Source organism: Strigops habroptila, chromosome 3 (genome assembly GCF_004027225.2).
Source record: "Strigops habroptila isolate Jane chromosome 3, bStrHab1.2.pri, whole genome shotgun sequence".
Lineage (NCBI taxonomy): Eukaryota > Metazoa > Chordata > Aves > Psittaciformes > Psittacidae > Strigops > Strigops habroptila.
Window position 1 is genome coordinate 41,150,043 of NC_044279.2, and position 19,064 is coordinate 41,169,106.

The window sequence follows — 19,064 nt, forward strand, 5'->3', positions numbered from 1 at the left end:
AGAATTGGGTGTATTCTCTGCTCTTAATAAATGTCCTTATGTAGTAGTAGTAGTAGTAGTAAAAATATTTTTTATTACATAATAATACTATGTACAGTTTCTTCACAGGGAATCTTGATGGAAATATAAGGACTTTCAGACAGTCTGGCACAATAATAAAAAACTTTTAGTAGTAATTTAGTATGAACACATATATATGTTAATAAGCAACTTTAAATATGCAGGAGACAAGAAAAGAGATGGCATTCTTTCAGATGTGTTAAACTAGTTTAACCTGTGCAATATAATAAGAAACCAGTCTGCTTGTTATAGTTCAATTATAATACTTGTAAAATAAGTCTATAGGAATTTATTTCACATTGTTCCCTTTGAAAGTCTTTAATCCTACTCTTCTAGCTAGGGCATAGATAAATTTGAGGAAAAAAAAAGATATCTTCTGCAGTAGGATCATCCCTTTTGGAATACCTAGGAATCAACTATTGTGGATAAAATACAGCAATGCAGTGTAGTGAAAATATTACAACAATTTTGTAAGTAAAATTTCATGACAGCTTTTCACAGAAAGCAGGTAAATCAATAACAATGCCAGATCGAATGGGGTGCATGGCATAGTAGGTGTTTCTCATAATGATTGAGGTTACTGAGTGGTACTTTTGAAAACAACATAAGTCTTAACATGTTATAACAACTAATTGTATACTTTTTATAGATTAGATACATTCTGCACCACAGATTATGTACAGTTAAGGTTTTTTCTATATTTTGATTTTATCTTTGATTGATCTTTGCAATTTTTTCTAAAGACATGAGCAGACCTTCAGATGTGCCAAACATCTGTTTTCAAGTGAAGAACAGGCAATTCTTATTACTGAATATTGCTTCAGTGATCCTAGACTCACAACGTGTTGAAAGTTTGGCATTTGAAGAATGGATAGTCAAGGGGATAAAGACATTGGACTGGGTAATCCATTTTGGTATACAAATTTTAATCTGGAAAGATGCTTTTGACTTCAGTTGAACCTCCTTGGTATAACTCAGCTATCAGAAATGGGTGTTTGTGTCGAATACGCAGCCTTACAAAATCACAGCACATATAGCTATGTACAAAGCAAGTGTGATAGTAAGTAGACTAGCAGGCAGTATACTCAAATAACACTTGTTTGAAATGGAGAAAGTTCTTACATTGTTTGACTTTATTTTTTGGTGAAGAAAATATTGGACCTGTGACTAATTTGTACATAGTGAAAAAGGCTGATTGTCCACCCAGCTGGTTTATAAAGTCTGGCTTTGTTAAATAATCTTAGTGATAAAACTGAGGATAAAAACATATGTCAGTATAGAACTGCAGTCATGTCCTCTTTACATCTCTAACTTACAGCTTTCTAGCCCTTTGCTTTAAGGAGAGACAAAACAGGAATACAAACTAGTGAAACCAGCTGGGAAGAAAAACCATAAGGAACAAAGTTACGAGTCAAACAAAAAATCTGGGTGTTTCCCACACCACAACTGAGTTGTCAACAAGTCACAATGTGTGCAATGGATGAGTCAATTAAGAACAGAAAGTGAAATAAACTTGTCCTCAGTCTCTGAGAACAGCTTTAGGCATAGCGAGTTGTGCAAGACTATACATTTGGAAAAAAAATTGGACCTTTTAGGTAACGTGTGTGTGTGACATTTAAACAGGTATCTATCTGTGAGAGTGTGCATGACAAATTCTCATGCTGTTCTCTATTAAGCAAGGCAAGATCAGAGTTTAGGCCGTGCGCCCCTTGAAATATTTTCCAGTTTCTTCAGAGCATTCTATATAACTAAGTCTACTAGGAGAGTTTCATTCTCTCACCAGCTCATCTGCACCAAAAATCCTTTTATCCACAGAGGAAGGTATCTTGGTTGCTTGCCTGAATCTCTGTTCTTTTCAGAGCCTGCAATTAAGACCAGATCACTGGCACTTCACCTACTACTAATAAAGCAGCCAGAATTCAAAAGCTAGTGTGTCTCTTCTCATGCTCGGTCCGTATGAAAGTCAAACAGACAAATAGTATCTGCTCTTCCATTTTTCATTTTATTCATTTTATGCAGCATGTGTATTGTGAATATTTAGAGTCCGGGATGCTACCTGTAAGGCCTGAATTATATTCTTATTTGATTTTTGATTCTACTAGTGCTACAGAACTTGAATGAGGATGAGCTGTGTAATAACAATAAATTGTTTTCTAATTTTGCATTCTTTTAAATCCATTGATCTCCACAAATTTTGTTAGTGATGAATAATCATGGGAAATAAAGAATCAAACACAGGTCTCTCAATTCAGGTCAATACTCTGGAGAAATTTAGGAAGAAATCTTGCTGATAAAATGTGTTTCAAATACAGTTACTGTGACACAGAATACCTCCTGCCATAAAACGAATCTCAAAGAAATACTATTTAATGTTGGTATTGGAAAAAAATCAATGTATATTGAAGAGTTTCATGGAGTTTCTGTGTTCTGAAGGTGAATATATATTTGACTCTCTGGATTTCTGTGGCAGACTATTTCCATGAATGTCCCCAATCAGCCATCAGGAACATTAGAAAACTACAGAGCAAATCCTTTGCTGAATTTTATCTGGGGCTTAAGGTCATGAAGCAGAATGTCAAAACACATACAGAGCTGTGGAAGATAGCACTGAATGAAGTGCTAACAGAAATGACTGTTTTACATTTGCTGCCAGAATAATTGAGTATTTGAAGAGCATATATGTGTATAGAAACACTGTGTAATAATAAGGTGTTATATTTATAAAGGTGCCCCATTCTTCAGGAGGAGGAATCCATCTCGAAATATACAAGTAACAACTAATGTGTATGTGTCTATATGTGCTTGTAAACTGTATTGTCATAAACTTAACGAGAGTTAGTCAAACCATGATATTTTTCAGAGCTTCTTATAAATAGAGAAAAACATAATGCTGTATGAGTCATCATTACTTGTCTTCTGAGCATCCCACAATTAAATTTATGTTTGGAAGTGAAGAAAGTGTTGTCTCCCAGACAAAAAAGATGAAAGCCAATCTTGGTAACAGCAAAAATAATTATCATAAATAGACATATTCTATATGTTGAGTCACTGGTGAGTACAATCCCACAAATGAGCTCTTCCTGTACGTCTGGTAACTGCTGGGTATTAACTATTACTGTTTATCAAGTCCCACAGTCTGGTTTGATGATTTATTTCTGTCAGTAAAATTTCAAATAGCTTCCAGTCAAAAGCAGATTATCCACAACTAAGCAATGTAAAATATTACAGCAGATTTGCAATGTATCTTTTTTGTATGCCATGTAATTTATTAATAGTGTCAGGGTTATGGTATTTCTGCTTATTTGTACATCATCATTTGGACTATAACCCCTTAAAATGTAAGTATAGAAATATCTTGGGGCTCGCTAATGTTTATGGTGTAAGTATTTCAGATACTTTTTTCATACTGCTGTGTGTATGAACAATATTAAAAGGATCTTATTTATGAAAGAAGTGTAATATATTGTAACTCTAGGTTTAATTTAAAAAGCATCTAATGGTGTTATCTACCTGATGATGCCCACAAATCTTGATTTCTAAATGATCATCCTCTTAGTTGAGTTTATCTGTACTCATGATGATGGAGCTACATTTCAGAATTATTCTTGAGTTTTGATGAAGAAGAGAATATATTATCAGAGTTAGTTTTTTGTTACCTTTGAAAAGCAGTCTTGTGTAGGATTGATTAACTTTCAACATGGTTAACTGAATAGCTAAGTGGACAAATATCTACATGGCAATGCAGGTCTATTATACCATTAATTCTTTATCACATTTATAGGTTTTAAGCTTTAAGGTTCAATTTCCACTTTTTTGAACTTTAAGATAAGTGTCTCAAACAATAAATTTGGGGATTGACAGTGATGGAGAGTTGTTCAGCAACAGTCTGATCTTGGCAACATCTGCCTGTACAAGCAAATGTGCAAATTTGAGTTGATTGATACTATTTGTGATACTGATGAACATTATCTCTGTTATAAACTGGTACTTTTGCAAGCAAAATTCACTGCAAAATTGTGGGCATATATAAGATACAAACTTTGGTTTTTGCCTATGTATGTTATGTTTACACTGCAAAATGTTCAGCCCTTGATATTTAAGCAGGTAGAGTTCTAGATATGCAGTGTCAGCTCTAGGAAGAGTTTACCCCAGTGTGTAATAAGCCCACCACTAACTACTTAAATAAACATGGACTTCAGGGATTCATACCACTCTTGATTGAAACAGTATTGAGGAGTGGGAGCTGCTTGAATTCTCTCAGAACTTTTGTAATTGCAAAATTACTCTCATCTGTTAGTAAGTTTGAATAAAAAGTGTTTGGGTCTGCTAGGGTTTGAGTTCAAAGAATAACTGTGGTTTGCCAAGGCAAGAAGTAGGTAATTAGAGCAATGTTTAGAGACATGCTGAAAGCTTCAAAATGGGACAACTTTAAGGCTAATATTTTCTGGGCTGGAGAGGAAAGAAAGTGAAAACAACCCAAGAATGTATTAACGCATGTCTCATTGAATCTCCTAACAGTTCCTCAGAGTTGTGTAGTAACAGCACTTATTATCAGAAAACTAACTGTAAGAGTTATTTTCTGACATTTTCCATGTATTATGTGGCTGTGAGTTGCCACACCAAACTTGCTCAATTCACAAGTCAAAATAAGACTTTATTATAAGGCTAACAGTGCAACCACAGTCTATTGTCTGAAAGTTGGCCACTGCTATTGCTTCATACACCACCACCAAGAGGGATGACTTTGGACATAGTGCTTCTATTACAGTTCTCTTGGTGAACTTTGAAGCAAAACAGAATTTGCTTTGTAGTTCTGAAATATATTGAGTCATTTGTATTAATGGTAATGACTAGTTTTGTCTGAGAGTTCAAGAGATGTAACTTCAAAGACACATGCTGTAGGAATAGATATGTAACCAGGTGACATTTCTATAGGATATTTTTCACCTTAAATGTATCTTAAGGTTTAATGTATCAGGCTTACTATTTACTAAATATTCAGTATTGCAGATAGATATTGACATGTTTTCACAGCACATTATTCCTTAAATGTTCTCTAATAAATAAGGTGTTCTGAACTGTTGCAGAGGACACGTGCCCATTATGAAAAATATCTTGGTTAAACTAGGAGGTCTGCTAGGAAATACTATTTCACTTATTTCGAGATGGATGCTACTGACAATTTTCTTTTCTTTTTTTTTTCTTTTTCTTTTAATTTGGCTTCCAGTACTTTATTGTAGAGCAAAATTTCCCACCTTAGAAATAGCTGATTCTGCATTATGGTTGATTTGAAAGTTCAAAGAGACAGTTATACAGCTAATACCCAACAAATCAGTTCTTTTAAATTCTTCAGGACAGGAAAATTTCCATTCAAATTGTTTTCTTATGTAGTTGACATTGTTTAAAGGTCGAGTAGAAATATTCTCATAGTGTGCATTATTTTCAGGACTGATGTAGGGGTGTAGTTGAAGGTCAGGGTTGAGCCAGCCCAGTGCCTTGCTGCTGTCATTAGGAGTGGCACCATCTGCCTGTTCCTCCTTCCCACTTCCCCTTTCCTCTCCCAAACCATGCCTTACTAAGGCTGGGACGTGCCCTCCCCTCTGCTGACTCCTGTGCTTATCTGACTGCACGGGAAACTGGAGAGACTGAAATACATTTGCCTTTTTTGCTGGGCGAGTTTTCTGCGCGGAGCCAGCCCCCGGTGTGCTCAGAGAAGTGCTGAAGCCCAGCAGAGGCAGCGGCAGCAGCCGGGCCCCACACCTGGGAGGAAGAGGAGGTGAGGAAGAACCAGATCTTCCTATTTTTAGCTACAGCCAACTTGCAACGGACTTAGCTGTATCACATCTCTACATCTCATGAAATAACCTAGTTAATTTGGGTTTTTTTTCATGGTGTAAAACTACATAAACATTTAAGAAAATTACAGAGTCAATGCCTGGATTGCAATCCAATTCTGGATGTTTGTGCTGGGCCACGGTTGGAGTAACCCCATTGATTTTACAATGGTTGTTCCACATTCTCAGCTGTGAAAATTGATGACACCCACCAAACAGATTTATGAAAGCTTCATGGTAAACTTGTTTTGGAGTAACTTTAGTTAGTGTTAGCTGTGGAGTTCGGGGTTTGGTTTGGGTCTTTCTGTTGTTGGTCTTTTCTGAGTTTTTTGGGGTTTTTTACTTGATTCAGGAGAGAGATTATTTATAATTCTTTATACGTGGTAGCAAATGTTTGAAAAGGCTTTTTTTAAAGATGTGTTTACTAATGCTGTGGCATTTATTGCCCTTAAAAAGCACATATCTAAACATTTTGCAGGTATTTATATTTTTATAATTAATCCCCGTGGATCAAGACAGTCTGTGTGAGCTTGTAACATATACTTCTAGGTCAGTAATAAATTATTTATATTCTTTTTTGCTAATACCATTTTCTGAGAATAATGGCAGCACTACAATCATAGAAAAATAACAATAAGAAAAGGTTCTCCTCCTAGGAAAGAAAAGGTACTGCCAAGGATCAAATAGCTTTTACTCAAGGAATGAATTTACCTCTCATGTTTTTGGTGGTTGAAAACTGTTGATATGAGGTATTGTAAAAATGTGTAAACATTCAAGTAAAATTAAGTGCGTGGACTTGATCTACTGCAGACTTATATTTTTGGTGTTGAACAATCCTTTTTTTAATGTTCCCCAATAAAAATAGGTATCTAAAATATATTGTTAAACGCTTTATTTTTGTGGTCCTAATTGCCTTGAAAAAAATCCATCAACCTAAAAAATATATTTTAAGATCAAGTCTGTTGAAAGCACTTGGCACAGGACACCTCTTTATATATAATTTTTCTGTTTTCCTAGCAGCATATTTATAGACAAAGTTGTTAGCTAAAGGATTTTACATTTATAGTTATTTCCTTCATAGATCCTGGCAGGACTGGGGGAACCAGCTAGGAATGGTGACTCAAGAGAACCTTTTGGAACATCCTGTCTACCAAATCTATTAAAAACAGACGCATGAAAGAAGTCAAATTAGTTCTGTGATTACTCATTTTAGAGACAGAAGTTTTATCCTTTCATTGATCTACACTTAGGCTACATGTTCTTCTCTTACCTAAAGCTCTCTGCTGTAACTGTCGATTTCTTCTAAACCACCAACAGAAGTCATCACCGTGTCCTTCACAAAGCAAATGATCTTTCTAGAAGCATAAATATTAAATACATTAAAACTATTAATGTAAGATTTGAAGGAAAGAAATTGAGAATAAACCTCTGCTGTGACATCATTTTCACAGAATTCTACATCATCCCAAGGAAATACCTTTGCTAACACGTTTGTTGGAGGTTTTTGCTTACATTTTTTAGTTAACTCAGTCACCAACATATACTCAGAGTCTAATCCTCTATGGGTGCTTTCATTGCTGCTTGTTTGTAGCATATAAAATCCAGTTTTATGTTAAGTAGGTGGGTTGCTGATTTGCCAGCATGCCATTCTGGATCGGGCATTTATGAATTGTTTTTAAGCACCAAAGTGGACAATGAAAGCTTTATATCAATTCCCCAATTAGCAGTAATCATTCTTGTTAAACTTTGGTAAAGAGCTGTAGTATGCGATGAATGTAAAGTATTCATTCCTGGGCTATTTCTTTTCCTTTTTTTTTTTTTTTTTTTTTTTCCCCTCCCTGCATTTCTACATTTTGTCAAATAGTCTTATGCTGCTTGTTATTTCTGTTCATATTGCAGATTGAGAATGTTGATGTCTGCCTTAGCTTTCTGGCAGCCAGAGGCGTAAATGTCCAAGGTCTTTCTGCAGAAGGTAAGAGAAACCAATCATCGGAACAAATAATTGGATTTTTTTTCTGAAAAGTAATTTTCTTAATACAAATTATTTACACCTAAATACCAAACTCCAGCTGTCTTGAGCAGCCTGCATATATAGATTAGTGACAGCAAGTGAGTTAGTTACCTTTTAATTTTCCCTTGACATTGAACCAAGAAATTCAATATGTTTATGAAGCTTGAGACAGTGTTTTAAACTAATATTTTTTGCAATAATATTAACATTTTCATCTTATCTCCGCAATATTAGATAGCTACAGAATTTCCTAAGCATACCTTTTAACTTGTTCATACATGGGATTCAAGACAACAAACATAGATATGAGAATCTTGGTCAGTTAGTTAAACCCAGGGAAGACTATTTGTTTAAGCAAATTTATTGTTAGTAGTAATGTTGTCAGGATGAGTCTGAAAATTATTGTATTCCTTTGATGTCATGTATTAAGTGAAAGAGTGAATGGTCTTGCTGCTTCTATTACAGCCCTGTTTGCTTTATTAGTCACCTCAAGTGATTGCCTAATACAGTCACAACTAAGTTAATAAATATATTAAATTAAAACCATTAAAATACCAATAGTCTTAATTAGTATGTAATATTTGCTTTGTTAATGTATAATAAAGTGAGGTGGATACTTTATCTTGTAAATTGATAAAATGTATACAAGCATTTGTCCTGTAACAAATCAAGCAGTTCAGCAAGGTGCTGTGCACCTTCAAAATCCCTCTGACCTCCGTGGCAGCTAAAGGCTATAGTTATTAATGAGATGTAGCCCTATATTTTTATTTTGCTTGTAGCACAATTAAAAGCTAAAGGAATTTTTTTTTTTCCCCCCAGAAATGGTAATTTCAATGGAATTTTAGAAGATATACAGAGAGAAAATTGTGAATGTTAACCGCTGTTTGATTTTGAAATTAACTCAGAATCGTTATCTTTCACCATCTCCACCTTTCTAGTACCTTAGCAGAAGTGTAACACAGCCACAATACATACTATATAGGCACTTTGATTGTCCATTTATGGAAAGCTCCTTAACTGACTTGAAAGAACCTCTGTATATACTGTAGATATGTTGATGCAAGAGAATACTCAACATTTACATGTTGCTGTTCACCTCAGAGCTGTTCTTTTAAGCACAGCCTATATTTTACTTGCATAGAAAATAACAATCAATCAATCAAATCTGTGAATAGCATGAATTTGCATATGAGAATGTTCTTCATTGTTTAATAGCATGACACAGCACACAAAACTTTTTCTGCACTTTGTTAAATCAAAATCTGAGTGCATTCTCTAATACATTCATTTATTCATAACTTTCTTTTGGTTTGGAAAATCGATTTGGAAAAATTTTAGTAGGATGTAAACTTCAACTGTGTAGCCTTAAATTCAAATATTATTAAAAGCAATAATCCTAAATAGCATTAAATGTAGGGACTATTTTTGAAAACTTTCATTAATCTTCAAAATTGAATTTTTGTAGGGCAGGCCTTGAGTTCTGAAGTAAGATTAAAAGTAGTTTTGCTCTTTTGCAGTTGGTCATGAATCTGGTGTAAATCTGCTAAAATCCTTGTAATTATATTAGTTCAAAGTTTCACAGCAGTGTGAATTCTTTAAATACACCATTTTTAGCAGGTACAATCCTGAAATAATTTCTCTTGAGGATAAGAAATTGAGAAAAACAGACTTTTTTTTTTTTTTTTAATCATGAAATTGTCAAGTTACCTTCACAGTGTTTTGTCAGCACATTTATGTTTAAAATCAATTCAGTTTAGAAACCATAAGTCTTTTGTTTGCAATAGGCTTTGGTAAATGTGTCTTGTTACTACTGGGTAATTTATTAATAACTAGAAAGTTTCTGCAACAGTAAACCATGATCTTAAAAAGGTTTGAAGATTTCACAACCAGCTTCCCACCTCATTTTGAGACTTGAGCAAGGAGATCTAGAACAAAGGTAATTTTAAAATCTTGACTCCAAGATGTGTTGGAGAACCCAAATGATAAATAATAAGCCAGCTTGCTACAAAGGAAAACACACCACTCCTCTTCCCTGCATGTATTTAGTACACATTAGAAGTTTCTGGATTTTTTTTCTGTTGAAGAGATATCTTCCAACTTTAACTTTTTCCTACTTTAAAAGTAGGACAGAAAAATGAGTTCAAATCTGATAACATTCTCCTTCAGAAAGTAAAAAATGTGGTTAAACAGAAAATGAGCAAAATTTTAGAATAAAAAATTGAGCGTGGTATATAACAAAAGGTTCTTTCTCTGAGCATTAAGTGATGCAAAATCACAAGAATAAATAAACCAGTATCACATACAGAAAATCTTTTAGAATCAGAGCAGCTTAAAGCTGGATAGTTATGTGGGTTTGTTGGGTTTTGGTTTGGTTTTTTTTAAGATAATTTTAAATAAAAGTTTTCTGTGTTCCTTGATAATGATCTGCCTTGAAACGAACATGACTGCTAAAGTTGTTGTTGCCTAGAAAGCTTTCTAATTCTGAGAAAGTTATTCTGTGTATGTCTGGTCATCTCACGGGAAATCAAAGATCCTGCAGCATCTTCATAGGAAAGTGTGAAAGTATGGATACTTAGAACAAATTTCCATTTTCCAAAGTATATTCCTGTGTCCAGGATTATGTTTGCTTTTGAAGAACTGGTTGAGAGCTTAAGGGCTCCACTGTTTGCTGGCCTGTTAGTGTATGTGCTAACATTTCACCTAATCCTATTGAAAGAAAATTAAGATTGTTTAGAAGATACAAATATAACAGTCATTGTTTATAAATTCTGCTTTAAAAATTACCTAAGAAAGCTGTGTAGCACATACAGCTCAGTATTTAGATTTGCAGGGGAAGCAGAAAATTGCAGTGTTGCATGTTAGGTTACAAGGCTATAGGTCTAATGAAAATCTTTCACAAGAAGTTCAGTGCCAAAGAAAATTAATAATGAGGTTACGAACAGGCCTAAGTGCTGCGGATAATTTTATTAAAGCCTCCTGAGGCTTCTTTTTTTGACACAGACATACTTTATGAACAAAGGATAACATTATTCTTTTGAACCCTTCATCTCAGGCTGGGGAAAGACTAAGAAAGGAATGGCAGACATGAGGATACTACTGTGGCTTCCCAAAATTTCACATGGGTAGCTCTTTTAGCCTCATGTGACAGCTGTAGTTTTGAAGTCTTCATTAATCAGTAATAGCTGTGTAAAAGAGAAAGCTAGAAAATCATGTAGTTCAAAAGTTCAAAGATGTAATCATCTACTGTCTTTTTTTTTTTTTTTACTAAGTATTTTCTATTAATCTCCTTCTTTCCTGTTCCTTGCATATTTGTGGGAATGGGTATGTGCTCACTCAGAAGACTGTTACCATCTCCTCTTTCTGATTATTTTCTAGAAGTCACTGTTCCCCCTGTGCACAGAATTTGCCCCAAAAGTAAAGAGAGTCATTTACAGCCATGAGGTAGAAGAGGTGTGTACCTAAGGCCAGAAAGAATTCAGATTTTTCTAAATGCTCCTCTGCTTACTAAAAATATTTGTACTGTGTTGAGGCAGGAGTATTCATTTCAGATTATGTATGTTATTAAGGTTTGGTGAACTCTTTTTTATGACTATGTCCATGTGACTCATCATGAAAACATTATAGGGATTTGCGTTTATTGCAACAATGACCCATAAATAAGCTAAGATAACAAGAAATTATCAGTGCTACCTAACATGTCCCCGATATAAGAGATAAATGAAAAGATATAAGACATAAACATATGTAGCTATAGGTATGTACAGAGATGTTTTAGTATAAAACTCTTACAAAACTGAAGTCTAAAATCCCAGTATTTTCACGTCATGTTCTCTCTGTCCTGGTTTGTTTTTTTTTTTTTTGGTTTTTTGTTTTGTTTTTTTTTTTAATAGAAATAAGGAATGGAAATTTGAAAGCCATTTTAGGGCTGTTTTTCAGTTTGTCTCGGTACAAACAGCAGCAACATCATCAGCAACAGTACTACCAGTCTTTGGTGGAGCTACAACAGCAAGTCCCTTCTCCTCCAGCTGAAATCAGCCAGTCCAAAACACACCAAGATATGCAGTCAAGGTAAGTTAAAAGTTTCATTTTCTCAAGTGTAAAAGCCTTTTATTTTTCTGTTCAAAAGAAGACAGAGTTTTGTGAAAAAATTAAGCCACTGTCCTGGGTTCAGTTTTTAAGACTTAAAGACTGGCACTTTTTTTTTAAGCTATTTTTTTCAATGGATGTAGGAAAACATCTTAAGCGTTGTTTTGGTATTAAGCTTGTGTTTCTTGGGAGTAAAGGTAGAGTGAGAGCCGAGAACACTCCCAATTAAAGTTAGTCCAATTTAATTAATTTTAAGGCATTCTTTCACTTTAATAATGATTCTACTGTCTTTTGAACAGTAAGAGACAATTAGCACACCATGAGGTTGTCATGTTTTCTCACATACCCAGTTCCAAATCGAAACGGGCAATTTTAAATGACTAGCAAAATACATGGAGAAAAGGCATAAGTAATACTTTCATTTGTTATAAACTCTTTTCATCCCCAGACATTCTGGGTTTGAGCGCTAAATTCTGTTTGAGTGCTTTTCAAAAGGGAAAAGAAATGGCCTCAATCTAGTTGTTTCTTTTAAGTGGTCAGTTTATGATTTAGTTTTAGGAAAGCAAAGCACTCAGCAGAATCCTTAACTGCCGAATTACATTTCTTTCAGGCTGAGGCTGAAAATTTTGAGAAGGTATTTACTTACAAGCCATGACAAAAGAATCAGTTTAAACAAAGTATCTCTTTAAATGGAGACCAACTTATAATTTATGGGAAGTTAAAAAAAGGCATTCACATGCAGTGCTATGTAAAGTGGAGTTCTTCATGAAGAGTTCTAGATATTGCTTTGTCGGGTTTATTTCTTGTTTGATTTATTATTTCCTTGTTTGAAATTTTTTGCATCCTTACTGAACAATTGTATGTCTAGAGTGTGATAAATCAAGGATCTAGGATGGATTAAAAGTATCAGGCTACTAGAATGAAATTTTGGTTCTTGAATCCATATCTTAATTACACTTTCCTGTTTATAATAGATGTACTTTGAGAAAATGTCACACTTCAGCCTCATAGAAATTTTTGTCTTGAAACTAGGAATGTTATAGAACTGTGTTTATAAGAAAATGTTGCTGATGACATTTTAGTTACCTCATTTGATACAAAAGTGAAGATAAAATTACGTTTGCCTTGGGCATTACAATGTGAAATGCACTTTCTTTCTCTGCTACTGAAAATTAATGTCTTTGAATGCTTTCTCTGTGAAGTATGTAATTTAGGAAATTATGGTAGGACCTTAGAAGAATCTGACCGTGCTGAGCATTTTCTGAAGTTGAATTTATGCTTTCTGAAGGATATTTAGTGATGGATAAGAAGCAATAACATCCTGTGATTCAGAAATTATTTATTTTTCCTATGAATGTAGGTCTACAAGTGTTCACTGCTTTAATCAATGGAACTAAGGACTTAGCCAGCTTCAAGTAAATACCTTTGTTTAATGGGTTTTGCTTATAATTTAGTAAAAGAACTGGAATTTTTCCTGCTTTTCTAATTTACACATGGTGAATGTTTAATAAAAAAGTAGTTACCGTGTTCCTTTATACACAACCACTATTGCAAGGAATTCTGTTTGCCTAAAAAAGCTTGGAGCATAGCAGTTTTTCACTATTTGGAAGGCGGCGATTGCACACTAGTCCTTTGTCTGCTCAGGAATGGTAGGCAAAGAAGGGATGAAATTTTTATAAAGCTTTCTTTTCATTATAGTTCCCCAACATCTCATGGTCTTTCAGTGCCTTTTTCTCCTCTTTTACTTTGCTATGTTTATATATACCTAATGAGGAGGAAAGGTAATCATTCCATTTTCAGAACCCCAGCATTTGTGCCTTCATAAAGTGACATTTAAGGCTGGTTTAACAAAATTCCTGCTTCCGTCAGTGTGCTTTAGACCTACTTCAATGGCAGAAGTTTAAAATAATTTCATTCTTTGATTAAATTTCTATTCATATCTGTGTTTTGGCTGCAAAATGTTTCTATTTAAAAAAATATTACACCAAGATTGATACCATCTTTCTTATTTCCTATCTGTAAACTGAAAGCAAGAATTTTTCTGTTTGTTTTCAAACATACATATATAGAAAGTTGATGTTTGTCACCATAAACTTCTGTCTTATACCTACGGGTGTTTTATTTGACTTGAAGATTCACGTATTTCTACTGCATTAGACACGTGAGAAATAAATCTGTCCTTTTGAGGCACTGTATACATTTAAGTGTGTTTGATACGTACGTATGCAGACATGCACACGTGTTTGTGTGCAGAGATGTAAGCAAAACAAAACATATACACTGAAAAAAGGTGGATTCTTTCTACAGACTTTGTACTTTTTAAAAATATTCAGTAAGCAATCACATTTTGTGTTTTAATTAAAGTCTCTGAAACTACGTCTTAATAATTGCAGTTACTTTAGGTTAGATTATTCTGTCAGAAAAGTTATCTTCTTTATTGTTTCCAGCGAAGGTATAGGAAGCATATTACTTAATTTCTACTCGATTTCCCAGGGGGTTATGATGTCCTCAGTAATCATCAATGTCTGTGATCATTACTAGGTATGAGCCCATTCTGCATGCCACCAAAGCCAACCTACTTTACCTATTCTAGTATCAATCTCAGTGAGAGAGTGCTTGGACCCTTTGCCAACAAAAGCTGAAACAGGCACAACAAGTGGTATTAGGACCCTACAGCTTTCATAGCCAGGTTGTTTTGATACGGTAAACAAAGAGAAGCCCCAGGGAAAGGTTATAATCAGAAAATTATGAGACTGACAGGATTAGGTTTGTGCAGAAGTGGGGAATTCAGGAGACTAATTCAGGAGGATAGCTGTCCTTGGATGACTAGGTAATTGGTATCTCCTACAGGAGACAAGACAGATGAGGGATGTAATTAAACTGATTTGTGGATGTCGTGGTTTAAGCTGAACCCAAGACAGTGGAGGAGCCTCTTTCCCCTTAGTATAAAGTTTGCATAGGGGGATAATGAATTTTCTGCAGCAGGCTCTTAAAGTTATCTAAATTTGGTCAGTGTGGTAATACTTTAACATTCCTAATCCCATGTAATCTGTCTGTAACTAAGATCAGAATTGTGAAAATGGTGCACACAGAAGGGGAACAAGATTCTGCATGTGAAAGAGTATCACTGGTCTATCTAATCCTAGGGCCAACAGCAGCATTTCAAATTAAATGTAAAAGAATGAAGGAAGTTGATTTATGGTCAATTAAATTTTGTTGCAAAGAATATTCTTTATTTATGGAAAATTATAATTTGATACCACTAAGTATAAAAACTCTAAAAATTATTTAGATAATTAGTGGAAAAATCTGTGGTAGATAATGAATGGTAACCTAAGGGAGAGAATGGGTTTAGATGTGATTTCAAATTTCTTTTTATCCTAAAATTTCCTATATGCTTGTATGACTAACTATGGAAATTTAATTCTTCAAAATCTGAAGTAGGCACTTCATTCTTTCCTTATGACTTTGTTGCCACTTAGAGATTTGGTTAAAAAAAATACAGTGCTTGGTGGCCTTATTTATATCTGTCAGTACAGATAGATGACAACAATAGTTACATTATATTTTTATGCTTTGCTTTGCTAGTGGATTCCATTATCACAGCAATACATCCAAACTTTCTTCAGTGATGATCTTTCAACCACCCAGATACTAAAAGAAAACACATGTGGATGAAAGAAGTTCTGTCTCATTTATGGATTAGGCAGTAACTGGATTCAGTAAGCCGTCAGCAAAATTCCTCAAGACGGACAAACTATTTTATCACGTACAGGAATGATGAGCACAGCTTGAGGTCCAGATGGATTTTGTTAAATTTGTTATATTAAAAGAGCACCCTGGTTTTCCTAGGCATATAAACAAAGTTAGGTAGCTGATTTCCACAGGCAGTTGCATATATAACTACTGCAAGCAACTGGGTTTCAAGTTGCCTCCTGCTCAGCAGTACTAGGGAAAAAATTACGCATATTGGACATGCGGCTTCTGCTGTGTGAAATATAGTAATGCAAATGTAGTGGTTATGATTATGAATTTAAATAGATCCATGCCAAAATACTGGCAATCTCTATGCCAATCTTGGTTACACCACTCTGAATTTAGAAGGTGGTCTTTGTTTCAATGCTCTGCAGGTTTAAAATGTAACCTTAACAATCCACACCAAGTGCATTGCACTGACATAGGCTAAAAAATGCAATATGCCTATAGTCATGTGTCTTTGTTAATGGAGAGAAAGCAATGAACCAAGTCTGTTCACTGTCTTTAGCTCTTGCCATTAGCTCTTGCCATTCCTATCCATTTGGTTTTAGCAAAGAGAAACAGGTAGGTAGTTCCTGCTTTTACCAATACAGAATCATTATCTAATGACTGCAAAGAAGAAAATTTAGGAACAGATTTATTTCTTCTTTGTATTCCCTATTTTCTAGTAAGGGTCAAAGCAGACAAACAGCTACTAGTCTAATCTGTTGTACTTTTATGTATCTAGGAGATGATGTAGAATGAATTGCTTGATGTGATTGCACCAGGATCTGCAGCAGCCAACTTTCAAATGGACCTTAGGGATTTAATTGTACTTTAACTGTGCTATTTTTACATCTTGAAAATCAACTTTGGCCCCATTTTGTTCTGCTCCTCAAAGACGCAATCATAACAGTCCTCACAATTCCCAACGAAAGGAACTTTAGGACGGAAGCTCCTTCATCTACCATTGTCCTGGAGTCCAAGTAACTAAAGTGAATAGTATCTCTGTGTACCAATTAAATCAGTTAACTGTGTACCTAAGTAAATAGGTGATATATAATAATGATGAGTTGCATAAATTAAAGAGACTTATTTCTGTGATAAGCACTATATAGGTCATCAAGAAAAGTGGCTTTTCTTGCACATGCCATAGCTATGCTATGAAATTAATTTACATATTTGATATAACTGTCATTACATGCTGAGAATTACTGTAGTTTCAAGAGTTTTCTAGGCCACAGCTATACTGACAGAATATTGTAAAAAGTACACCTTCATAGCCTCATACAAATTAGTATTACAGCCATAATTTAATAATCTTTTTTTCCACTTAATAGCTATACTTTGAATTAGCATGCAAAAATGCATCAGTACTACAAGTTTCATAGTACATACTTCTGTTTCCTTTGGCAGATTTAGAAATTATCATACACAAAAGAGTTACTTTTTGATGATGGCAAATGCCTAACCTTTCTAATAATTTTCACACAAAAACTGCAGCACAATGCAATAGCAAGTATGTATTTGCCACACACTCCTTCCGTGTAGGCCATCCTCTCTAAGATAAGAAGATATCTAATAATATTTCTTAAGCTTAAAGTTATGGGGAAAAAGGGAGTTTTTGAAACAGACTTTCAGTTTCTAAAACAAATGGTCTTCTCTGTAGCTGTAATATAGAACCTACTAGAGAGAAAATACAAAAATGTAAATTATAAAGCATTTTATAGCCTCTCAGTAGCTTCTAAATCTATCCTAAAGAATAGATTCTTTCAAACTTTTCATTTTCTATTTAGCCATTTCACTACCAACCTCTCAGAAAGTGCTTTATCTTTTACCTTCTTCTATAATTCTGTGGGATGGATCCTGAAAAACTAGTTCTTTACTGGTTGGTTCTTGCCCTTGTGTGTTATCTAGTATGTTCTACAGTTCTTCCTCTCTGCAAAGTACCTGGTATTTGACTGAAAATTTTCTTTAGGAACCTGTGACACGTAGGTACACTGATTTCTCCTGTTTATAAATAACCTCTGCCATCTGCTTGAGAATGGTATTTCTTTCTCTGCCTTGTTTTGTTTGCATTTCAAAATGCGGTTGCCATCTTTTCTCCTTGTCTGTTCTTACAATTTCCAAAAGACTGTTTTAATTTATTTTAATGATGATTCTCATCGTGTGCATTTCAGATATCATTGTCTGGCACTTGTCTCCCTTGCCGCTCATTACTTTTTATATTTCAGTTCTGATGCATTTTGGCCATAATTTTCCCTGTTGCTAATCCAGATAATGTAGAATTTAATGGGAAGTGTTGCATTCATCCTTGTAGCATTTGAATCCAATTTTTCATATATTTCCTTTTGAGGGAACAGAAGCTTCATAATATAGTTATTTTCCCTTCGGACATTCTTTGTTGCTCTACCCTCACTCTCCAAAGAGATTCATCAATTCTTCTCATTCTCTGAAAATGAAATCTGATGCAATTGTGTCCATGCATTTTTTCCTTTCCCAGGCCTATTTAATTCTGATGTCTTGCAAACATTTGAGGTTGCCTATAGTTTTGTGTATATGGCAAATAAAATTTAAATAAATGTAAAGTGCAGTGGGAGCCATACTGAATTATTACCGTCTTCATTCTTTCTTTTTTCCTATGATTAATTTTCTTAGCTATTCTGAAGCAAAATGTTCTTTCCTTGTCCCTATTTATTTCTTAAGAGATTCCTTGATAGCAATGTGTGACTCAGCCTTTTCCTTGCATTCTTGCTTTCATTTAAATCAATTTTGTTTGCTACTTTCTATACTACTGTCAGTCCTTTTTGTCAACTTTTATCTCTTAGTATTTTTACAGACTGTGCAACAAATGTGATATTCTACATATTGTCATTTTGCAGATGTCAGTTAATGAAATAACTTTACATGTTGCAGCTGCTATGGAGAAGATAACTCTCTCTTCTCTCTTCATTTACCAAATAAAAAAACCCAACCCCAAATCCATACACTTCCAGAGTGCTGTTTAGGACAATTATTGCACATGGAAAATGGATTAAAACAGAAGTGGAAAAAAAAAGAGGATTTTTTAGTATATAGAATTCACCACACTTAAAAGAGATAAATTAGCAGTTTAGGAAAACCTCTTTTATATATATTTGTATTTGTCTGCTTTTTTGAAAATGCTTATGGAAGCATAGCTGAAATGTTGGTAGAATGTTTTGTAATTTCCTTATATTGCATAAGTCTTTACTGTTTTAGAGTCAATGGGGAGACCAAAGAAATGCTCACAAATGTACTTTAATACCTTTGACAAAAACAGGCTTAAATATGTGATAATTGTTTGACTGGTTTGTAGG

At 34.4% G+C, this 19,064-nt stretch overlaps 1 protein-coding gene across 8 annotated transcripts in view; it reads left to right on the forward strand.

The window, feature by feature from the left end:
- The window catches only part of NAV3 (neuron navigator 3), a 547,425-nt gene that overhangs the window by 373,264 nt on the left and 155,097 nt on the right, over positions 1–19,064 (forward strand). For all 8 annotated transcript variants that reach the window (XM_030479342.1, XM_030479337.1, XM_030479339.1 and 5 more), the window contains 2 exons: positions 7,794–7,866; positions 11,796–11,973. In XM_030479342.1, the coding sequence (XP_030335202.1) occupies positions 7,794–7,866; positions 11,796–11,973 (251 nt within the window). The remainder of the gene's footprint in view (positions 1–7,793; positions 7,867–11,795; positions 11,974–19,064) is intronic.